Source organism: Lissotriton vulgaris, chromosome 7 (assembly GCF_964263255.1).
Source record: "Lissotriton vulgaris chromosome 7, aLisVul1.2, whole genome shotgun sequence".
NCBI classification, from domain to species: domain Eukaryota; kingdom Metazoa; phylum Chordata; class Amphibia; order Caudata; family Salamandridae; genus Lissotriton; species Lissotriton vulgaris.
Window position 1 is genome coordinate 1,679,139,031 of NC_141695.1, and position 25,266 is coordinate 1,679,164,296.

Here is a 25,266-nt window from a genome sequence, read left to right on the forward strand (position 1 = left end):
AACAATTGACAGAAGCTCTGCTTTCAGGGAACCCTTCACTGGTTAGAGCGGCCAGGAAGGATTACCTGAAAGCATTATCATTGGCCAAACGGGAGTGGGAGGAACAGCATTGGCAGGATCTTTCCAATGCAGTTAGTGGCAGGAACCCAAACCTCTTTTGGGAATTGGTCAATAGAACAAGGCAGAGAAAATCGCAACCATTGTCTGATCATATAACTTGCCAGCAATGGTTTACACATTTCTCATCCCTATATGGAGACTCGGAAGAAACAACTAGTCCTGGGATGAATAGCTTGGGTGAAGGGGACCCCGTGGATGATAACGATCTTTTGTTCTCAACGGGAGAAGTAGTATTGGCGATTAGACACCTAACCCCAAAAAAAGCCGCTGGGCAGGATGGGATCCCTGGGGACCTATTGTTGGCGGAGCCGGAGGCCTGGGCTAAACTAATCGCGATTATAATGAATCTGATCATGAGGGGACACCAGGTCCCAGACTCCTGGAAAGGGGCTGAGGTAGTTACTGTGTACAAGAAGGGGGCTAGAGATGACCCTGCAAACTACAGACCTATCAGTCTGATAGACATAATCCAGAAAGTGGTCGGCAGGGTCATCATTTCAAGAGTAGGCGATTGGATAGAGGAGGCTAGTATCCTCTCCCATTTACAAGCGGGGTTCAGAAGGAAGGTAGGTACGATGGACCAGGTCTTTCGTCTCTTTGCCATCTATTGGAAGGCGGTTACTATCATGAAGGGCAGTTTGTATATGGCCTTCATTGATCTTAAAACCGCATTCGACCTGGTCCCTCGTACAAAACTTTGGGGAATCCTAGGAGAGATGGGTATTCCCAGTGGTCTTCTGAGCCTAATCGTAAAGCTGCACGAGGGGAACTATGCGAGGGTGAGATGGGGATCCCAGGGTCAACTTACAGATAGGATCCCTGTGCGAAGAGGAGTGCGTCAGGGTTGTGTCATGGCTCCGACCCTCTTCTCCCTATTCGTAAACGGAGTGGTTGACCATCTAAAGGGGGAGGAGTCGGATGCCCCATCCCTGGCGGGGGAGAGAATCCCCACACTTCTCTTCGCTGATGACACCCTATTAATTTCTAAATCCCCGGTGGGCTTGCAAAAACTCTTGAATCGGTTTAGCTCCTTCTGTACCAACCGAGGCTTAACTATCAATACATCGAAAACCAAATTGATGGCCTTTGCACCCTCAAAAAGATTTAAAAATAATTTTGTGCTTAATAACGCCCCCCTTGAGCTGGTCGAGTCTTTTGACTATCTCGGTGTCCGGATTAACAGCCACATGACCTGGAAGGATCATTTGTCTAAAATGCTATTAAACCATCAAAGAGTATCCGGGGTGACGCTGAAGGAGATCCGTGAGTCAACCAGCAAACCGGTCTCCCCAGCTATGACCATCTATGAGGGTCAGATCCTTCCTGCAGCACTTTATGGCTCCGAACTGTGGGGGTTTGAAGGGGTTTCTGACTTGATGAGAGCGGAAAACAACTTTTTTAGGAAAGTGGTAGCTCTTCCCACTTCCACCCCAATGATCCCTCTAAGATTAGATCTGGGCAGAAAAACAGTAAAGGACTTGGTGAGGCTTCGCCCGTTGTTATTCTGGTCCCGACTAAGAAGAACTGAGGAGCTCGCAAAGTATGCAGAAGGGCTGGATGAACTACTACTACTGGACACCTGTAAAACAATAGGATGGCTAAATAAACTGAAAGAATTGGTTTTCAGCTTGGGTCTTAGAGAGGCATGGGAGCTGCAGTCACCACCACCGAAAGATGTTATAAAAAAACTATACTGGGACTGGGTACAAAATAACGCTATGAGGTCTATGAATTTGGGCTCACTCACTGACCAATTTTTGTCTATTAAGTGTGTGCGTAAATTGGAACCCTTTCTAGACTTAATAACCAAACCATTGGACCGAGCGCTGTACCTAAAATTGCGATATGGGACGCTCCCGGTGCATGAGTTTACGGCGGGATGGCTGAATACAGATGCCCGCTCGCGGGTTTGCCCGGGCTGTGCGGCCCCTAAGGAATCGGTGGCTCACTTGTTCTTTGCCTGCCCAGCTTACAAAGGGGCACGGAAATTCTGGTTGAAACCCGTCTGTAGGGAATTAGGGCTGAGGTGCCATAGTCAGGCATTACGCGTCCTTTCTACAGATTCTTCAACTGCCAGTATGATCTGTGGGGTGGCCAAGTTTTTAGGAAGTGCGTGGATGACACGTTCCCGTTTACTGAAACTACAAACTGGAGGTCCTACTAGCTGAGGACGTTTTTACTGCCAGTAAATTGATGAATGATGTGTCCACGCTTCTACTGTATTTTATAATCTTTTATTGGTATTTGAAATGTTTATGTATTTGTATTCTTTTATGGTGAAAAATTGCCGAATAAAGATATTCAAAAAAATGTAAATAGACCTGTAGAACACAGTTTGCTGCATCACACAACAGAACGGTATAACAGCGAAACAAGGCATAACTTGTTGCAAAAAAAACATTGCATGCGACACAGGCAGTGGCTCAAGAAGTGTCCACACTATAGACACAGTTGCCCCAACACACACAGAGTACTTCTGCCGTTACATATACATTTCACCTCACTGTGGACAACAACTGCCTCTACTCCCCTTTCAGGGAGAGGCGTTTCACACACCCCCTTTTAATTTGACAGTCCAGCGGCTAACGGCCAATCGCAGGAGGACCCGGTGATGGCCACGTGCCAGAGGAGGTTCATGTTGATTTTCGTCCTACTTTACTTTCTATGGGTGCCTCTGCTGGGGGAGGGTCGGAGACTCTGACGTCATCTTACAGCTGAGCGCTTTGCCAGAAAGCGTCTGGGCGGAGCCGGGGCTGGAAAGTACCGTTTTGCGTGATTATTGACAACAACAGGCTCTACCCCTTTACAGAATAGGATAGGACTATCTCCACTCTACTAGTACTCAACGGCGACTCTCTAAAAAAAGTCCCTCTCACCTCATATTTCACAGTTATAAAGGAGTCAACTATTTTACCTAAATCCTCGACGTAGCTTACATTCACTGTTGGCCAAAGCCCGTGCGACCTGCTTCTGTGAATACCAAAGACTGTTAGCAGCGCGCCACACATGGACACTTTTCTACATTCTTACTCCTATAAAAGGCGCTCACCGCTTTGGTCTGAAATGGCCGCGTTATCTTTTATTTATTCAACAGAAGACTCGAAATAAAGGCAGGCAGTATTTCTTCTGTCTCTAACCCCGAAAGTAAAGCTGCGGGGGACGATGCTCGCATGGTAAGAAGGATGTGGCTCGTCGAAGGGGTGGGGCACAGACAATGATTGGCAGTTGTTAAGCAGATCGGTCAGCTGAGCCATTACTTTTGCAAACAGGTGTTCATTTACTGAAGGAGCGTGGACAGTGCCCGAGGGTCATGTCACACTTTGAGTCTTCCTCTCATGGGCGTGGTCTGTTTCAGCACGCGGCTATTACGTTAAGGGGCGTAAGGTATGCGCGGAATACAGTTTGGAAATAGTGTGTCTCCAGTGCGTGGGCGTCTCTTACGTCGCGGTGGGCGGGTACTCACGGTCTCGCGCAGTGGGGCGTGTCCTCTGCTTCCCGTGTACTCTTTGGGGCGTGGCTGACGCTGTGACGGGCGTGTGCCACCGGCTCGCGAAGGGGGGTGTGGTTCGTGCCTCTGACAGCCGCCGCCATGAAGAGCGTCACCGACCGGTACCGGCTTTCGGACAGTTAGGCGTGGAGGAGCCCCGCCCAGCCGGCAATGGAGCCGCCGCGGCCCAGCAGCCGAGTTCTGCCGGCCGGGCGCAGAGTGACGGCGGCGGGGCTGCAGGTGAGGAGGGCTGGGACTGGAAGCACGGGGAAAGGGAGGACGGTTGGTCCGGGGTACACACTGGTAAGGCGTTCCTCCTCCATTGAGCTGAAATACTTATCTGAAACTTCGCATGCTTTGGAATTCGCTGAAAGTTTTTCAAGAACCGGGACGCCAAAGACACGCCCCTCCCACGAGCATTGTAACCACTCCCCTTTCTGTGCACACTTGTAAGCCACGCCCAGTCAGCTAGTTTCATCCGGCCACGCCTCTTTGAGCAACTGACAGCTGGGGACATTCCCGCCATTTTCCTTTAAGACCTACTACACATGATCTAAGGTGGTCGCATCACGCAGAGATGTCTAGCGGTAGTTCAATTGACATTAGTGATTTTTATAGTGTTATAATGAAGTCCTGTTTCCTGAGTGAATAGGCTCTCACCATTCGTGGATCCATGAGACTTCTTTCATATTTGTAGGCTCTCAGCTTTGATAGCTGCTCCAAGTGAGTTAGGTTTCAGTTTATTAAAAAAATAGACATTAAGTGGAGGCCACTGGCTTTTGTCCAAGAACCTTTGTTGTTTGCGACCCGTTAAACACATGAGTGACAGTGTGAAACCAGTAAGAAAACAGTTATTTCTACCATAGTGAGTGTTGAAGACCCACCTACAATCTAGCCTTCCAATTCTGAGGTCAGGTCCCTGAATAAAGGCAGGACCTACCCCCTCCCCACCTCAGCATTCCCAACCGGGTTCACTGTCTACATTCCCATGAAAACAGTTCTAGCTCTCCAAACCCACTCATGCCCTCGACTTCTGTGCCCATGCCTTTAAATTTAGCACAGAACATGCTTAATTTTGACCATTGGTTGCAGGTGGCTGGCCCATCACTAATTTTTGTTATTATGACTTCTTAATCATCATCAACATTATATCTTGGTGCTGAAGAAAAGGAACAGAAATCTAGAGAAACACAGAAGGGAGAAAACAGGGGCAAAAAAAAGACCCACACACACTAACCGTAGCAGTCGCCAAGGGTGGGAACCAGAGGCACAGGGCTTAGGGGCAAGCCAGCCTCCACTCTACTATGAATCCACAAAATAATGCCCGCCCTCTATCAAACCAAGTTTTTAGAGGGCGAGGACAGCCGATGTTGAAGCATGACACCGGGCAGTCTGTGAGGCCAGTCCGTAACTTTTTATGAGATGCCCCCAATGGCAGCGCATCTCTCTCTAACTGTAGATACCCGTAGGAACACACTCTAGGGGCAGCCCACAAAAAAAGACCCCCAAAAGTGACAGACCTGCCAAGTAGCATGCAAACAGGTTAGCCATGCATTTTAGCGCTAGTGTCTTTAAGCTGCCTTCTCTATGCAGATGATCTTGTCATCATGGATTTGACGGAAATCGGTCTGCAGAGAAAGGTAGATGTTTTCGCAGATTATTGCAATATGGAAAACTTTACAATAAACATGGAGAAAACAACTAAAGTGCTTCCATTAGGGGAAAAAGAAGGTAAATATTTACTGGTTCCTAAGTAATACTAAAATCTAGATAGTAGCTATGAGTATTTGGGCATGTAGTGTGTCAAGAATCTGTCCCAGAAAGGGCACATTGCCTTTTTTGCAGGCAAAAACCCTTTCATCTTTGAAGGGACTTAAGAAATTTGATAAAATGTATGATGTCCCTCTCTGAGACTTGTATTGGCAGCGTATCAGGGAATGATTGGCAACAGTTCCAATATAGCGCTGAGGTACTTCGTATATGTGAAAAAACAAACTGGGATCTTGAAGAAGGTTGGTGTTTAAATAGATTAGGGCCCATGCCACCCTCTACTGTGGTCCAGCCCGCCAGGGCAGAGACTGGTCTAATGGCATGGAGCTATTTAGCCTTTGCGAAGAAGCATTTTCAATGAGATTAGATAGGGCAGGGTTCCCCAAATTATATACACTATGTAAAAAGGAAATTATGAATAGTGTATTAAAATGGGCAAGATCCGTCAGGGTCTTAAGCAATAAACTAACAATAAAATGCAACATGCCAGACACAATGAAAGTTAGCAAAGCCAATCTCCAAATGTTGATAAAAAACATAGCCAGAGAAGATGATATGAGATGCCTAAGAAACTACAAATTCGTATCTCTTCTGATTACTTCATGGCAGGAGGAGGAAACATTCCCCATATTTAGAAAACTTACCAAATGCACATTTAAGATTGTGACTCTTGAAATTTAGATGTGGGGTCAAACGGGTTTAAATTCCCAAGCTACGGGTTCCCTTTTTGATGAGGATAATATTTGTAAATGTTGTTTCAAAACGAAAGGTGATTTAACACCTTAATCGCGGCGGGAATTCCGCAGCGGTGCGGGCGTTCTAAAAGGTGGGCTGGGCTGCGACGGCTGTTGGATGTTCGCAGCAGAAGCACGGAATGGGTTAATGCTCATTTTATTGGATTGTCTTTGGTTTTAAGGTGCAACAGATGGCATTATTGAGGCCAATTTCATAGAAACAGATCAGGGACATGCAGCAAGCAGCTATTTTTTTTGTATATGTGGTTACTTGACGTAGCCTGCGCTCTGGGGCATTTTTTATTGTCTATGAATGAACTTTTAGCAAAAATGTGAGTATCTTATTGTTTTTTTTCTTACTGGAGTTTATTTATATCCTCTTTTGCTGATCCAGGACTGGTTTATCTTGAAGTGGCATTTTCAGGTTATGTACATTTTAATTATGTGCTTTCTCAATAGATTTATAAATTTAGGTATGCACAAAGGTATAGGCATATGAACTAATGCACACACCTTAAATGAAAGATAAATGCAAGTGTAAGTAGTTGGTGGGGGGAGTGGATTCTTTTACGTTGTGAAAAATCAATTGGCTAATGCAGTCACTGCAGTTGTCTGTGTGTGTGTGTGTGTGTGTGTGTGTGTGTGTGTACTTAATTGGAAAGAAACATAATTGAATCTTGATAGGCACAGTGGAAAATAGAGACATGTGTATTTATAGTGATAGAAGGTCCCGGCCAGCGACTGTGAAAGTTCTGTAAATCTGTAAGTCATTATTTTACTGATCACTAGTATTGTCACGTCACCTACTTGGTAGTAGAATGTGTGAGAAGGTGGCCTGATATGCAGTGCTCACTATTCTAGTGAACACTATGTATCAGTCCAGCAACCCTTATTGATGATTGGTTGTAAGTCAACCTTATAGACCAGCTATCCTAGTAGCGTGGATACGAGCAGTCTAAGGCTAAAGACTCGAGAGGGCGTGTTAAGCCAGCTGTTTACCACACATGTACCCCTTGAACACCAAGTGAAAGGACACCACACAAGTGTTATGAAAATAAACAGTTATTTATTAAGATTCACAACAGCCCTGTACTCTTTATGAGGACAGGGTACTAAGCACAAACCAAAACTCTTACAAAAATACTTAAGTTAGCACAGTATATACAAATGCCCGAGGGGCACGGAAAACCATATACTTGAAAAGTGGAATGCGAAATTACTAGCAGGTAAGTACAGTACTAATAGCCTTTGGAATCGCTAGGACTTGACTATAGAATCGTTAGATTACTTCTAGGAGACCCAGGGGACTCGGGTGCAGTGTGTGCACTCTCACGCGAGATGCGGGACAAAGTCTATGGTAGCTAGAATTTGCAAAGTTAGTGTTCTCGGGCGAACCCGACCTGGTAGGGAGAAAACGAAAGTGGATCCTGACCCTTGGATAGTGAGGCTATGCTGGGGCACCGAAATGCCGAAGTTACCTAGCCCAGGGGCTGCAGCTGCATAGGACTCAAAAGACGTCGGGAATCCTCGTTGCCGGACCAGGAGCCTGGAAGAAAGAAGTTGCTGGCAGGCGACCAGTGAAGAAAGTTCGGTGGATCCAAGCCTGGACCGATGGAAGATGACACCTGAAAGCAGAGGGGACCAAGTTCGAGACTACTAGCCAGTAGTCAGTGGGCACCAGGAGGGCACCGGATGGTAGCCACCTCGACTAGGTGAGTGGGTGACGCTGTGCTCGGAGATCTCACGGACCAGGAGGCGTTGTCGGCGACCAGGATGGAGGATCGAGCTGTCCCACGAAGATAGAAGCTGTCGGCGTCGCTGGACCCAGGATTGGGCAACAAAGCCTTGGCAAATTCAAGCCCACGCGGTGGACCTAAAATGGCGTCTGGAGTGGACCAGGAGGGTCCGGGGTGCCTCTCTTGAAGAAGGAAGCAAGGGCCAGCCTGGAGCAAACATACCAGCAGCAGTGATGTCGTCGGGCGTCGTTCAGAAGGCCACAAGCCAGCCGGCTAGTAGCCAAACAACGCGGTGCACAGCAAACAGCAGAAGGGCCCCACGCAGATCGTGGAGATGCAGGGAGGCTGATCTTGGATGCTGGAGCTGCGCAGGGTTGGGGCTTCTCGGACCCCAAAGCACTCACCAGTGGAGGGCACGGTGGGCTTGCAGTAAAGATGTCGTGCAGTCTTGGCGATCGTCGGTCCCTCGAGGTCTCGTCGCACTCACGGTTCTCAGCTTTGCTGAAGAGGTGAGTAGTCCTGCCTATGGGTGGGACCAGGAGGGGGGTGGTTACACCCCTCTCCCCTGCCGGACTTCCCCAGGCCAGGGGCTGGTGTGCCCCTGGAACTGGTTCTGACTGGCCTATGCGTAGTGAGCACCGGGGTGCCACTCAGCAGTCACCTTCCTGAAAAGCCCTGCCTACACAAAACCATGTCTGGGACTGTGCTAGCACCGCCCCTGACAGGAAACCCTTTGTCCAGGCTCCCCTCACTGGGAGGACTCCCAGCTGCAGGGGGTCAGACTCGTGTCTGTGGTGGCAGCATCCATTTTGTGGAGCTGAGGCTTCAGTTAACTTTAACCGGGGTTCACAGTTACATACATGTCGTGTCCCTCTAGAAGGGTGGAATGCTAACCCCGTCGCCAGAATTGGCGAGGGGTTAGTATTCCAATTCGTATGACACCTTACTCGACATGTTTTGATAAAGCAATACCAAAGTTAGCATTTAACCGCGAGGATTATAATGCACTTAAGAGTATATGGTATGCGATATCATGGAACAGCTATTAGGACTTGGTTCCGCAAGCTGCAGACAGGCTCAGCTCATGCCAGAGCACCATCTCACATGATTCCAAGCACTCTGCCTTCAGGATTGTTAAGGCCTGCCATAGGAGTGACTGATAGGAATCTGTGTGTCCATTTTAGGTTAGATATAGGTATACTATATCTACAGCAAAGGGTGATTACACGACTTTGCCCCAGCTGTCAAGCAGCCAGTTGTGTCAAATTTAGGAGGCCAGCCAGGGGTGGCATAATACATGCTGCAGCCCCTGGTAGCCCTGGGTACACCCATGCCCTGAGTTACAGGGTCTGATAGGGTGGCCCAGTACCAATTGGAAATGTACCTAGGGTACATGGAATCCATTTTAAAGAGAGAGCAGTAGGCCTGGGGTCCTGATTGGCAGGGTCCCAGGTCGACTATGTCCAAAACCAGCTAAAACACAGGGCAAAAAGTTGGGGGCAACCATAGTCAGGATGTACCTTCCTACACAACCCCCCCCCCCCAAACGAAAGGAGATAAGGCTATCCTTGTCCAGGTAAGCCTCTATTACCTAAGTGGCCATATAAGGAAGGACCAGCTCTGGCTTGGTTTCCCCCTGTGTCATGGTCCACTAGGCAACCCCTCACCCTAAGGGTGTCTGAGGGTCTCCACCATAGGGAATCTCTGTCTCTGGAGTGTCTTGGGAAAGAAGAAGGCTGATGCTGGGATGGAGTACTGAAGTGAGGCTCCTCTACCTTTGGGCTCAACTTCCTCCAATCACCATCCATCATATGTGCCTTTCTTTCTTTAGCTGAGATGCACTGAGCTCTCAGGGTCAGCCTCTGGCTACCTAAAGCTGGAGGCTGAGTCCCTCTGTTTGGCTTACTGGAGGGACAGGTCAGGTCTGGGGTTTTTAGGCCCCATGTTTGGCTGTGCCCAACAGTGTCCAGCTGTGGGAGTTCCCTAACTACTTTTAAGGGGGATCCCTCAGGAGTCTGTCCTATTTTCACTTGGCTAGGTTTACCAGCTTCAGTGATCCTAATCTGCTGATTAAGGAGTTATTTTGGACAGGGGGCCCTTTGGGGTCCACCACTGGCCTCCTTGACCTCTTCAGCCCTGGGCTGACTGAGGCAGGGTAGAGAGGTGCAGGTTACCTGCTCCAGACTGGGTCCCACCTGGGAAGGGTCCACTGCCATCAGGGGCTCTGCCAGGCTAGGCCTGACTACCTCTGGGGCAGTTCCTTCAACAGGGGTAGAGTCAGTTCCCTGAGGAGGCTGGCTCTCACCTAGTGTCTGGGAGGGGGAAGACTCTTCTTCCTCCTCAATGCTCTCTGTCTGAGTGGAGTGATCCATTGTTTCAGGCTTCACAACCTCACTATCTGTTTGAGTAGAGGCTGAGACCATTTCAACCTTGCCAACCTTTTCAGGAGGGCACTCGGTTTGTGTTTGGGCTGTGACTGTCACAGCCCTCCTATCCTGATCTGGAAAGTCTGTCTGAGCCTCGGCAGTGGCTACCACTGCTCTTCCAACCTTTTCAGGGAGGAATGGTGCTTGGACTGGGGCTGTAGCTATTACTGCCCCACTAACCTGTCTGGATAGGCCTATCATTCTGGAATGAGTTTCTTGTTCCACCTCAGCCCATGCTGAGAGTTCCAGGTCATTCCCCAGTAAGCAATCTACAGGTAGGTTATCTGTCACTGCCACTCTCATGGGCCCTGTGACATTACCCCAGCTGAGCTTGACCACTGCCATGGGATGCCTTCTCTTCATTCCATGAATGTCTGTCACCTGATAAGTAAAACCAGGGGTCAGTTGAGCAGAGGGGACCAGATGGTCACTCACCATGGTGAGGCTGGCCCCTGTGTCTCTGAATGCCTCAACTTTCTGACCATTCACTAAAACTTCTTGTCTATACTTTCCCAAAATGTGGGGTCCAGTAATGAAGTTGGCAAACCCCATGCCAGTCTCACAGACAAGAGTGTGGTCAGGGAACCTGGCTAGGCCATAGTCCTCCTGATTGCCCAAAGTAATGCCCACCACATTCTTGGGGGCACTCCCACCACCTGGGGGATTACCACTAGTGGTAACAGGAGGTTTAGGAGTATTACCTGGGGGTATGTTTCCCTTATTGCCATTTTTAGGGCAACTGGCATCACTTTTGTAATGGCCCACCTGTTTACAGGTATGACAATAAGGTTTCTTTTGTTCTGAAGGAGTGTTCTGGGACCCACCACCCTTGTTGGAGTTTTGGGGCCCTTGGGAAGTCTTCTCTGTGGATTTATCCTCACCCTTCTCTTGAGGCTTGGTTGATTCCTTTTTCTGGTCACCACCCTGGTTTTTAGGCCTAACCCTGGTTCTGACCCATTTGTCTGCCCTCTTACCCAATTCCTGTGGAGAGGTCAACTCAGAGTCTACCAGGTGCTGATGTAATAGCTGGTTCTGACAATTATTTAAGATTTGCTCCCTCATAATTAGATTATACAATCCTTTAAAATCAGTAACCTTACTACCCAGTAGCCAGCCTTCAAAAGCCTTAGTGGCACAATCAACAAAGTCAGTCCAATCTTGAGACTGAGTTTTCTGGGTGTCTCTGAACAGCATCCTGTATTGTTCAGTGGTTAAACCAAACCCATCAACCAGTGTATTCTTCAAGATTTTGTAATTGTTAGCATCCTCCACCCTTGTGGTGAGGAGCTTATCTCTACCTTTACCATCAAAGGAGAGCCACAAGATAGCTGCCCACTGACTTTGGGGAACACCCTGCACAGTGCAGGCTCTCTCCAAAGCAGTAATCCATTTGTGGATGTCATCCCCTTCTTTAAAGGGGGGCACTATCTTATTCAGGTGCTTTGTATCAAAACTCCTTTCCCTATTGCTAGGTTTATTGCTGCCACCAGTGGGCTGTAGCCCACATAATTCTTGCTCTCTAGCAAGGGCAAGTCTCTCTTTGGCCAGGGCAAGTTCTTCCCTTTCAATCCTCAGTTTGATTGCCCTTTCTTCAGCTTCATACACTCTCCTCTTAGGGGAAGACATCCCTCTGTGAGAAGAGTTGAGAGAGCCATTGGTTCGAAAGGATCTGTTAGAGCCTCTTGATAGAGACCTAACTCGTCCATTCCCAATGTTAAGCTGACCTGAGAGTGGCCCAGGGGTCCCCCAGTACCAATCTCATGTCTGCTTAATTTGGACCTGGTTAGTCTTCTGACTTCTACCTGTCCCTTATCTGCCTCATCCCCTGACAACTGGTCATCATCCTCATCCTCAGCATCATCTGCTTCCTGGAGGGGATGTTCCTGGCTATCAAAGGGTCCCTGTAAGGAGGGCAAACGTCCTTCTGGATTAGAAGGGTCTGGGTTACCAGCCCTACTGGCATCATAAGCCTCTAAGAGACCAATCAGAAAGGAAGTGGTGGGGTTAGACCCCTGTTTTAGTTTCCTGAGAGTACACACTTGTCTCATCTCATGGAAGCTAAGAGCAGCATATTTTGAAGTAAGGACCTGTGGAGGGTCCACTGACACAAGGGGATACTCAGAGTTTCCTCCTTTGTCTGACATGCTGATTCTAGTGTGGTGTAAGTGATGCACCTACCTACACTATGTGTTACCTACTGATCCCTTGCTAAGAGTTGCAGCCAAGGTGTGCTAGGCCTTGAGGAGCTGCAACAGCTGGTTCAGTAGAACTCAGAGTATTCTAAGCTTAGTTATATGTACTAACAGTACTTATGTGATCTTTCAACAAGATATTCTTAGGATACGTGTGTTAAAACAACAGCAAGCTCAAATCCCACCGCTGCCACCAATGTGAGAAGGTGGCCTGATATGCAGTGCTCACTATTCTAGTGAACACTATGTATCAGTCCAGCAACCCTTATTGATGATTGGTTGTAAGTCAACCTTATAGACCAGCTATCCTAGTAGCGTGGATACGAGCAGTCTAAGGCTAAAGACTCGAGAGGGCTTTTTAAGCCAGCTGTTTACCACACAGGTACCCCTTGAACACCAAGTGAAAGGACACCACACAAGTGTTATGAAAATAAACAGTTATTTATTAAGATTCACAACAGCCCTGTACTCTTTATGAGGACAGGGTACTAAGCACAAACCAAAACTCTTACAAAAATACTTAAGTTAGCACAGTATATACAAATGCCCGAGGGGCACGGAAAACCATATACTTGAAAAGTGGAATGCGAAATTACTAGCAGGTAAGTACAGTACTAATAGCCTTTGGAATCGCTAGGACTTGACTATAGAATCGTTAGATTACTTCTAGGAGACCCAGGGGACTCGGGTGCAGTGTGTGCACTCTCACGCGAGATGCGGGACAAAGTCTATGGTAGCTAGAATTTGCAAAGTTAGTGTTCTCGGGCGAACCCGACCTGGTAGGGGAAAAACGAAAGTGGATCCTGACCCTTGGATAGTGAGGCTATGCTGGGGCACCGAAATGCCGAAGTTACCTAGCCCAGGGGCTGCAGCTGCTTAGGACTCAAAAGACGTCGGGAATCCTCGTTGCCGGACCAGGAGCCTGGAAGAAAGAAGTTGCTGGCAGGCGACCAGTGAAGAAAGTTCGGTGGATCCAAGCCTGGACCGATGGAAGATGACACCTGAAAGCAGAGGGGACCAAGTTCGAGACTACTAGCCAGTAGTCAGTGGGCACCAGGAGGGCACCGGATGGTAGCCACCTCGACTAGGTGAGTGGGTGACGCTGTGCTCGGAGATCTCACGGACCAGGAGGCGTTGTCGGCGACCAGGATGGAGGATCGAGCTGTCCCACGAAGATAGAAGCTGTCGGCGTCGCTGGACCCAGGATTGGGCAACAAAGCCTTGGCAAATTCAAGCCCACGCGGTGGACCTAAAATGGCGTCTGGAGTGGACCAGGAGGTGCCTCTCTTGAAGAAGGAAGCAAGGGCCAGCCTGGAGCAACCAGACCAGCAGCAGTGATGTCGTCGGGCGTCGTTCAGAAGGCCACAAGCCAGCCGGCTAGTAGCCAAACAACGCGGTGCACAGCAAACAGCAGAAGGGCCCCACGCAGATCGTGGAGATGCAGGGAGGCTGATCTTGGATGCTGGAGCTGCGCAGGGTTGGGGCTTCTCGGACCCCAAAGCACTCACCAGTGGAGGGCACGGTGGGCTTGCAGTAAAGATGTCGTGCAGTCTTGGCGATCGTCGGTCCCTCGAGGTCTCGTCGCACTCACGGTTCTCAGCTTTGCTGTAGAGGTGAGTAGAGGTCAGAGGTGCCACGGAATTCGGGTCTCGTCGAGCTGGGTCGTCGGATTCGTGATGAAGGACTTGCAGCAGACCGCAGTGTTTCTTTAGGATGGTGCCCGCTTGATGCAGGGTGACTACTCCTTAGCCACAAGGGAGAATCTTGAAGAAGAAATCTTGAAGTCCTTTCGAAGAAAGTCGTGTCTTGATTCCAAAGATGATCTAATTTGAACAGGGGGCCCGCTCCTATCTTTATACTAAAAAAGGGGGCTGACCCGGTGACTAGGTCCTGCCTATGGGTGGGACCAGGAGGGGGGTGGTTACACCCCTCTCCCCTGCCAGACTTCCCCAGGCCAGGGGCTGGTGTGCCCCTGGAACTGGTTCTGACTGGCCTATGCGTAGTGAGCACCGGGGTGCCACTCAGCAGTCACCTTCCTGAAAAGCCCTGCCTACCCAGGATACACAAAACCATGTCTGGGACGGTGCTAGCACCGCCCCTGACAGGAAACCCTTTGTCCAGGCTCCCCTCACTGGGAGGACTCTCAGCTGCAGGGGGTCAGACTCGTGTCTGTGGTGGCAGCATCCATTTTGTGGAGCTGAGGCTTCAGTTAACTTTAACCGGGGTTCACAGTTACATACATGTCATCTCCCTCTAGAAGGGTGGAATGCTAACCCCGTCGCCAGAATTGGCGAGGGGTTAGTATTCCAATTCGTATGACACCTTACTCGACATGTTTTGATAAAGCAATACCAAAGTTAGCATTTAACCGCGAGGATTATAATGCACTTAAGAGTATATGGTATGCGATATCATGGAACAGCTATTAGGACTTGGTTCCGCAAGCTGCAGACAGGCTCAGCTCATGCCAGAGCACCATCTCACATGATTCCAAGCACTCTGCCTTCAGGATTGTTAAGGCCTGCCATAGGAGTGACTGATGGGAATCTGTGTGTCCATTTTAGGTTAGATATAGGTATACTATATCTACAGCAAAGGGTGAGTACACGACTTTGCCCCAGCTGTCAAGCAGCCAGTTGTGTCAAATTTAGGAGGCCAGCCAGGGGTGGCATAATAAATGCTGCAGCCCCTGGTAGCCCTGGGTACACCCATGCCCTGAGTTACAGGGTCTGATAGGGTGGCCCAGTACCAATTGGAAATGTACCTAGGGTACATGGAATCCATTTTAAAGAGAGAGCAGTAGGCCTGGGGTCCTGATTGGCAGGGTCCCAGGTCGACTATGTCCAAAACCAGCTAAAACACAGGGCAAAAAGTTGGGGGCAACCATAGTCAGGATGTACCTTCCTACAGAATGCCAGTCTTAAGTGTACTGAAACCATGGGCGTGTCATACATAAGCAATCTGAAAACTTAAAAGCTATGAAGTGAGGTCGAGAGGGAAAGTGTCGGTGGTGGAAGAAAGCTTGAATTGGGGTTAAAGACTTTCCATTCTTTGTGTTAAAATGTATGGTTTTAGGCCAAAATCTTTGTACTGGGGGTGAATGTTCGACATTGTTCAGCATTTTGTCCATCGTTGATCTTTTTGCATTTGCCACCCCTAGTGGGACGGATATGCCCAGGCGTGGGTCCCATGTTCACTATGCCACTGGATTCAAGCTACCCTGGCTGAGGGGTGATACCTCGAAACTGGTCCCAGCATGCTTGTCTCCTGTTCAGGGAGGGCCTGGCAGTTCGGGATGGACTGTTCCCATGGGGAGCAGGGTCAAGACTGATTCGCATATGGCAGGGTTTAAACTGGAATAACATGGTGGACAAAAAAGCGATGGATGTAGGCCTACTACTAGTAGTAGTAGTAGTAGTTCTCTTTTTTTTTTATTTCGTCTTCTCTTTTTTTTTATTTCTTCTTCTCTTTTTTTTATTTCTTTTTTTTTTATTTCTTCTCTTTTTTTTACTTCTCTTTTTTTTATTCTTCTCTTTTTTTTATTCTTCTTCTCTTTTGTTTTTTTTATTCTTCTTCTTCTTCTCTTTTGTTTTTTTATTCTCCTAAGTTACCAATTACCCACCTCATGACTTATGTCAAGCTTTTTTGCACTCAGTTTAGCAGTGACTATGGTTTCCACCTTTGTCATAAAAGCCAACCATTTGTTTACTTTTTGTGACTCTGGAAGGTGTAAGAGCTGTTACGTGAATAGGAATTTGTTTAAAATTCTCAATATTCTTTTTAAATTGACAATTATTCATAAGTTTGCTTTAGTGAGCATTTAGAAAAAAAAGTGTTCTGATGAGATTTCTTAATGTGTTTGAATATATTTTAAGGTCAAATAAATCCAGATGTATTTATTTAGCTGGTCGTGTCATCCAAATATTAGCCAGACTAGTACAATATCACCCAGATAGCAACCCTAGCAGTGACACCACTAAATGGAGGGGAATAGTGTAGAGAGGAGTAAGGTGGGGCAGAGTTACAGGTTTACCTTTTCAGAACAATTGCCAGATATTGGCACAATCAGTAGCTGTCAGCAGTGGAGGTTTCTCCCGTTACGATGCGCTAAAGGAGTGACTTATCATGGTCCCCCTACGAATTAAGAAATAACAAACCCACCTCCACGCAGCAAGACGTTTGAATTGATTAAGTCTACTACCCTAGCCATTGAACGCTAACTTGGACGTCGTTTTATGCTCTATACTAATAGGATCAAGTGACCATGATTGTAAGGATCGCGTCCCTTTGAGAATTTTGTATTCGGACTCATATTGCTTGTGTGACTCTTGAGTCCTTACACATCTACACTGGGAAACAAGACTTGTGTTTTATCAACACCACTGCGTAATTCCCTTTGCCTTGAAAAAGTCTCCATGAGACGAAACACGTGTCGGCAGTACAAGCTGGAAATACCTTTAATGTATATGAAATAAAGAATTTGAAGTCTAACATCTGGTCTGGATCCGTATTTTGAAAGTCCACTTCCTACAAATGAACTCTAAAACTTGTGAATGACAATAATAATCATTTGGAATACTACATAATTTTGAGAGTGCTTGATAGACCTGTTTTTCTCTTTGGTTCACAATCAGTACTGGGAACTGCTGTATTTATTATGTTTCATGTTTGTGTGAAACACAGTGAAATAATTCAGTTAACTAAGATATGCATGCTTTGTATCCCTTAGTGTAGTGTTTGGATCCTCCTTTATAGCTTCCCCTTCAGCGAGCACTATGCCGTATTTTAGTGGGCCGTGTCAGGGACGCAGGACTCCAGGGCTCGGCTCTTATCTGGATTACGTCCTTCCTGGAGGACTGCTCCCAGTCTGTTCGCATCTCCCACTTTACTACGCCTAACTTGAAGTCAATGTGCAGAGTACCTTGGGGATCTTCACTATCCCCGCACCTGTTCAACCTGTATCTACCCCCCTAATCCTGTCTTTAAGAGAAAGAAATGTGAGCACATTCAATTATGCAGATGACCTACAACTAATATTTACCATCGACAAAACGCTCTAGTCTATGTCGGAATTCCAAGCCACCATGCTGCACCTCTGCAACTGGAAGAACAGCAACCGCTTAAAGTTAAACCCAGACAAAACCGAGCTGAACCTGATAGGAGCTGCTCCAAATCCTTGCAGCTCACGTTTCTGGCCAGCTGAGCTGGGCTCATCCCCAACCCCATCAGCTAATAGCCTCGGCGACATAATCAGCTGCGACCTATCCATGAAGTCCCAGATCGGAAGGGTAGTCTCTACCGGTTTCTTTCAGTTGCGGAAGGTAAGGAAAATCGGCAGATATCTTACTACGGTTGCACTGGTGCAGGCAGTTCTAGCTTCTCACATAGACAACGCTAACTCACTGTACTTTGGTCTGCCGCTATATCTAGTCAAAAGACTTCAACTTGTGCAAAACTAGGCTGCAAGACTGATTTTATTCATCAGCCCAGATAGCAAAATTCTTCCCCTCTTATGAGGAAGCTACATTGGCTCCCCATATCACAATGCTGTGCCTTCAAAATCGGGTGCCTCATTTTCAAATCCTTGCATGGCACTTGCCCAGAATTTGTCTCCAATATTATTCAGACACATACTCACCTGCAATTGGCGCCCATCCCACATGAACCTTCTGGTCACACATTCTTATAAATTGTGAGGGCTAGGCAGCAACAGATTTGCGGTGCTGGACTCCGTTAATGGTACGCCCTGCCCCTTGACATCAGATCCTGAACAGACCTCCAGAGATTCAGGTAACTCCTTAAGACTTGGCTATTTACTCAGGCATATGAATAACTCACCAGGACCCAGGCTACTCCTATATATAGCTCCAAGAAACTAACCAGTGTATGTGTGCTCTTCAAATAATTTTAACATAACGTGTGATTAACTACAACGAGGAAAGGAGGGCACAAGAGAATATGCAGTTTCATTTAAAGAAGATTGATAACAAACACACTATAAGGAATTTCTCTGAAGACAATATAAGATAAGTACATTTTAATTCCTAAGTCCCAAATTGCTGACTGAGCGCTTTTGTAAAAAGTTCAGACAGCCATATATTTAAATAGAGTTGATGTGCACCACTGAGAAGAGATTGATGCTGCTGAGTCCAGTATGCAGAACTGCATCTGGTTTGGAGTGGGGGCAGAGAGAGGAATGAAACCTAATTCTAGGGGTAGGCGGAATTTGCGTAGTCGCGTTACGCAAAGTTGTGCGAAATGGTAAAAAATCTCCGCGAGCTACGCAGAATTCCGCGAGCATGCGCAATTGCTTGTTCCACCCTTTCGCGATGCGCTTTTCCTGTTTGGGGACCCTGTTTGCGTGCTTGGGGGGGAAATATCTCGCAAACTTGCCCATGTGGTCACGGCCATTTTTTTCCCTTGTTCTGCCCGCTGGGAATGCGAGTTTCCTGTTCGCAAACGCCGATGTCCGATGGCGCGTCCGAATGACGTGTCCGCAATTAGATTTTTATATTATCTTGAAGCAATCTGGAATATATGTAACCTTTGTCAGAATATATGATGGTTTGTACATGATGAGTATCCTTGAGAAATCCCTGGCCCAACTTGCCACACAGGGGGCGAAACACATGTCAACTGTTTCCTTCTATAAAATCTGTCTATACAAAAAGTCAAAAGAGTGAAATGGATCTATAAATCAATAAATGTAAATAAAAGAACTACCTTCACTTAAATCAACTTGGATCATAGTGCTGTGTATTAGAAAACGTAGAAGAGAAATGGGAAACCCAATCGACCCTTGTAGGCTTAGGCAGTGAACAATTGAGATGAGAAGTAGCTACAAGGGATTTCGTTCGTCTATTAATTTTGTAAACCTTTGGGTTAGTTATCAAAAATCTAACCCCAGTGTATCCATAGGACAACAATAAAGCTCTGATATACTTGAAACAATCAATAACCAGCAAGAGAGTAGGAGAGGGAATAAGCACACGGAAAGGTAATTTTATATGAAAAAAGGTTGTATTGAATAGATCAACATGTTAAAATACGGGGATATGATGAACAAATCAGTCTCAGCAAAAAAAGGTTACTCTATTATGCCTTCATGCCCTTCAGTGAATTTGAGATCCCATTAAAATACACCAGTTCATGTGTGCTGTACAAAAACCTTTCTTATGTTTGTTTTAATAGATAATAATGTTACCCCATCTGTAATATGTACTTATCACCCTTTTTGGGGCACGTGACAACTAACTTGCCTCTTACTTCAAGAATGGCATTGTCTTAAGAACCTTGGTTGGGCATAACAGTTTCTAAGTTAATGCATAGATACTATCATTTAAAATAAATGCATCTCCAAGCATAAATAATATCGAATGAACTAAGATAAAAAGCTCCTGCATTTAAAAAGTACACTTTTAAAAAACATTTTTAAGTGTCTTAAACATATTTGTACCTCATGTTTTGAATGATTTTCCTGCCAAATATTTTATGGCTCAACCTGTGCTCTGGGTCTTGGAGCCACGCTAGACCATTGGCTTGGCTCCCCATTTCAAAATGCTGACTTCACCACCTCCTATGACTTGTGTTCTGGATCAGAGAGGACCTGACTTTGTAGTTCCCCACTACAATGTACACAGTTCCACACAGAAATATTCTTGTTTTCAGTGTAGGCGTGTCTTTTTTGTTGTTGTTCACGTCATTGTGTTGCTTCTATGATTATATTCAAATAAAGGTATTCAATTTTACAACTTCTTACATTTTGATCTGCTGCAATATTCTTCCAATGCCGTAGAATTAAAAAAAAATATATTGCCACTTTGTTTGAAGTACTTGGTCACTATGACCGGACAATATTTCTTTGTTTTTGGTCTTTCTTGCATAGTGGCCCTCCAATCTACGGTGTCTGTACCATTCTCTGCTCCTGTTATTATTTTTGGTAGGTCTCCCGAAGTAAAACATATATAGTCCAACAAGATGCCTGTAGCATTTAGGAAAGCACACAGCAATGCTCTGCCATCCTGCCTCCATGCTTCACTATCATTAAAAGTGCCGACGCGTTTCAAGGTCCTAGACCTCTTCTAGGGCTGCACAAATGACTCGAAGAAACGTTGCCATATTTTTCCGGCTCTTTTTATCCACTTGGCTGCTACGGCACTTCAAGGATTTCTGTGTATTTTCCATTGAAATGAATGGCCACTCCATGACGAGCTGACCTTGTCATTAGCATGGAAGTGGTTATGCAACATCACTGCATGGTTTCTGGGACTCGAAGTCCGTGACACGTTTAAAAAGTATTTGACTTTAAGTAAGTTCGGGTTCATTTGTTGAATAATGCTCAGTTTTTTGCCTTAAGTAGGTCGTGTTGCATGAAAGAAGGCTCCCTTTGAAGTGAGAACTGTGCTGAATGAGTCCCGAAAGGTTCCCGACCCCAGTCTCGCCCAACTGGATACAGCATTCCTCTTCCAGCAGACAATGGTGCCTTTCCTCACGGCCCGGCTGCCGTTCGAGTAAAGTTATTGTCCAACAAGATGCCTGTAGCATTTAGGAACGCACACAGCAATGCTCTGCCATCCGGCTGTATGCTTCTGTGCCTGCCTCCATGCTTTACTATCATTAAAAGTGCTGACGCGTTTCAAGGTCCTAGACCTCTTCTTCCAGGGCTGCACAAATGACTCGAAGAAACGTTGCCATTGTTTTCCGTTATTAGTGCAGCCCTGGAAGAAGAGGTCTAGGACCTTGAAATGCCTCAGCACTTTTAATGATAGAGAAGCATGGAGGCAGGCAATTTCCCAAATGGCAACATTTTCTCATCTTTCTCACAGTGGCTCTGAACTATACTACTTCGTAGAGATCTCGCTCTCCTAAAAAGTAATAAGGGTTGACTTTGAAAGATCCTTTCCAATAATTTGGTCGCATCTTTAGATGTGCCAATTCTTTGCAAACATCCGCCTAATTTCTAAGGCCTCACATGAATAATCCATAATCATTCTCAAGCTATTAATTTCCACCTCCTTCTTTTTTGCTCTTGCCACATTTACCCTAGATATCAAATCTCTTCAGGGCTTGCTGTCAGCTTACAATTTCGCCTCTGTGAGCACTGTCTTGCTATAGCCCCTTGCTTCAAACCTCTTACTGCTTTCCATTACAGCTGTTTCATAATCACAATGACATGTGCAATTTCTTTTTATCCTCAGAAATTCGCCATATGGGATGCTTGATATTGTTTTTCCTGGATGGCAACTAGCTGCGTGTAGCACAGAATTCCCTGCAGTGGGTTTCCTATGCAACGCCTTGCAACGTCTTCCCTCAGCAGTGAACACCCTTAAGTCTAAAAAATTCACTGTTTCTGTGCTGACTTCGCCTGTGAACTTAAGATTGAGGTTGTTATTAAGTACCTCAATATATGCCCTGGCAGACTCTTCTGTGCCTTTATAGACGATAAATAAATCGTCTATATATCTGTGCCAAGATATGACTCTCTGTGTCCATTCTGCATTGTCCTCTGCCCAGGCCACCTGCTCCTCCCACCAGGCCACAAAAAGATTCGCGTATCTCGGGGCGAAGCAGGTGCCCATGGCAGTACCACATATCTGTTTAAATAATTGGTCCTGGAACAGAAATATATTATTTCCTAGGCAAAATGTCTTAATATATATATATTTTTTTTAATTCAAACTCAAAATCTTCTTTCTCATTAATTGAACAAATAGTTAATTATTTTTAGTGGCTAGTCATGGAAACTTGTTCAGTGCCACGTATTTCGGTCAATGGTTTCTGAAAGCAAATTAGTCTTCAAGTTAGAATTTCTGTGTTGTGCTTGTACATCCAATAAATCAACATGCTCATGACTTGTGGGTTAATGTGATTTTAACACGTTTTGTATTGGGTGCACTTAATCCATCCACATTCCATTCATCTTGCTCTAGAACATATTCTTGTTCGAATTTATGCATGAAGAGGTTGACTAGAAAAGTACCTGGAGATCAAGAAAATATATTATACTATATATTGTGGAGAAGTGTGGCTCAATGGTTAGAGCGGCAGACCGTGATGCAGAGGTCTAGCCCGGGACCAGGGTTCAATTCCCCGCCTCGGTGGGTCTTGGGCTCAAAAATTCCACGGAACTGATAATTCTCGCCTCGGTGCCTATTCCAATCATGGAGTCCCACTCTGCAACTCTGGGCAATAGCTTGCTTAATCTCCACAACGGCCCCCACAACGCTAAGGATGCCTGGTCTCCACCTTGGGGGTTCCCAGGAGTGGACGCCTCACAGGGAAAGCCAGGATGGGTTCCACAGCGGTACTCGTACAAGCGCCTTGAGACGGGTGAGTAGTGCGCTATACAAGTATCAATTTACAATTTTTACATTGTTAAATCGGAAATAAATGTGCCAGGTTGTGAAGTGCAAAAGCTAACTTAAAAAAGTTGCTCATTTCAATTATTCTCCGAGACTAGTTAATTCAGCTGCTTCCAATCGGCATGAAAGAAGAGGGATGTGCACAGCGTATTTTGGGAGAAGGGGTATTATGTCGAGGTATTTTCCAAATTCATATGTGCCTTGGATAACAGATACATGTGATGTATCCTTGAATATTCTCGTGTTTATGGCGTTCAGAGAGACACCCATTTCTGAGATCCATTTCTAACTTTTTGTTTGTAAAATGGCTTTGCCTTCAATCGTAAGATCACCTTCCAACAGTAACTCCATTTTGGGTTCATCCAGATTTTCTTTTAATGTCTTGGCAGAAGATTCACTATCCATAATGAGGATAGCCTCGCCATTGTTGATCAAACACCTGGTGACTAGTAGCTTTTGTGTTAATTTGTTTTCTTTCAAAGACACATTTCCTGATTTTGTCTCTTGACAGTAACCCAGTGCTTTTAGATCATTCAAATTTAATCTTTCAGTTTGTCTAGTAATCTGTGTCTCGTACTGGGCATAACCTAAATGTGGCTGGGTGATAGTGCTGAAGAAACCATTCTATTTCAGGACCGGAGACTCTGATTATGCTTCTAATTTCTTTACTACTTTTGTCAGCAGCCAATTGAAACAAAAGTTTCAGTATTACTACAATACCACCATATCACATGATAAACCACAGTGCATAACCCTATATAAGTCCCAAGCAAGGTCTCACTGTCCTCTTTCTTTGCTGCTTTGCAGCCAGTTAAGTGCCCTTCACTTATATCTCTATGTTATATTGAAGATGTTTTTTTACTGCAAGTCATACAACATTATACGGTTCAATTAGGAATTGTTATTCTGTTGGACTTGGTCCTTTTTGCAGGGTCATCCCTGAACTTTTTGTCTTCCTCCTTGCCTTTTTTCTGACATGGTGTGTTGATGGTTTTAGGACTCTGGGTACTTTAGAATTGTTGTCCAGTGTAAAGTGTGCTCTGAGGTAAATATGGTAAGATTGGTATACACCTGTTTGGCATATTTAATTTACCTATCAGTCTCTTGTAAAGTGGTATCTCTGATACTCTGGGCCAGTAAATTAAATTCTACTGGTGGGCTTGCAGCGCTGATTGCGCCACCCACAAAAGTAGCCTTTCAAACCGGTCTCTGGCCTCTGCCACGCCTGTGCGCGGAGTGTGACTGCCGCTGTGACATGACACCTTAAGTGTGTGCCACGTCTGTGACCCCCCTTTTGCTGCATGTCAATCACCCCTAAGGTAGGCCCTAGCTAGCCCTATGGGCAGGGTGCATTGTAGGTAAAAGGGAGGACATGTACCTCAAGTGTGTGACATGTCCTGGTAGTGACAAACAGCCATTTTGGTTTCTCACTGCTGTTAGGCTGCCCTCTCATAGGAATGCATTTGGGATTCCCTGATGAGTGTTTCAGTTGTAATTCCTGATATGTGAGGAGCAGCGTGGTCAAGTTTGGTAGGTTTGGAATAGTTATAATAAATGCTGGACAATTGTGTGCGCAGATTTATTATCACTATTTTAGAAATGCCACTTTTAGTAGTGGGCATTTGTGTGTGCTATGTGTCTGCCTGTCTGATGTGTATTGCAGGTCTGGCTCTGGAGTGACAGGGGCTGGTGAGGTGTGTGGCTCCTGAGAGGGCAGGCTGAGTCAGCGCTAGGCTGAATGGAAGATCTACATTTGGAGTAGTGGGGGGAGTAGTCCCCTGACCCTGAATAGGTCTGTTCCTGCCTGGGTGAATGCTGGCTCCTTCACCCTCTGGTGTCTGATGACCGAGCCCCCACCTGACAAAGGGGAAGAAGAGCCCGGTAAACAAAGTGCTTTACTACCCCCCAGAACCAGTTGCGACTGGTTCCCCCCAGCCCTGTGTCAGGGCAGAACAAGTGGAAAATGTTTTATAGGTATTGGGGCTGTGACCCCATGAAAACGTGCTTTCCTTGTGACTTCGGACTTGCTTCTGCTGGGCCCCAGGAGGAACCGCCACGAGGGACGGACTCCCTGCTGGAGGTCCCTGTGAGCTGGCCTGCCTGGATCCAGCCTTTGCCCTGACACTTTTAGGAGCTTAGCACCTCGTGGGCGCTATATCTTTATCCCAAGAGGAGCACGAGGGCTCTGCAGCGCTGAGCTGCACATCGATCAGGGGGAATCCTGGCGTGGGGACTCCCCTGGACTGCTGGGAAGACAAGGGGGGCCTACACCGCATTCGGGATGTTATTGCAAGTAGGAGCCTACCCCCCTGTTTTATGCCTCCTTTTAGTGGGAGCCCACCCAGCGTTTGTGAGTATTTTAAGGTGGGAGCCTACCCCGCACTTTATTGAGGAGAGCCGTCGCAAAGCGAACCGGACACCAGGCACGTGCTGCCTGGTA

At 46.5% G+C, this 25,266-nt stretch overlaps 1 protein-coding gene across 2 annotated transcripts in view; it reads left to right on the forward strand.

The window, feature by feature from the left end:
* The first annotated feature begins 3,628 nt into the window (after positions 1-3,628).
* SLC2A4RG (SLC2A4 regulator) overlaps positions 3,629-25,266 on the forward strand; it is a 232,860-nt gene continuing 211,222 nt past the window's right edge. The window contains exon 1 of one of the 2 annotated variants that reach the window (XM_086932759.1): positions 3,629-3,847. In XM_086932759.1, coding sequence (XP_086788885.1) covers positions 3,779-3,847 — 69 coding nt within the window. In that variant the 5' untranslated portion in view covers positions 3,629-3,778. The remainder of the gene's footprint in view (positions 3,848-25,266) is intronic. The other variant, XR_015297629.1, reaches the window with a different exon arrangement.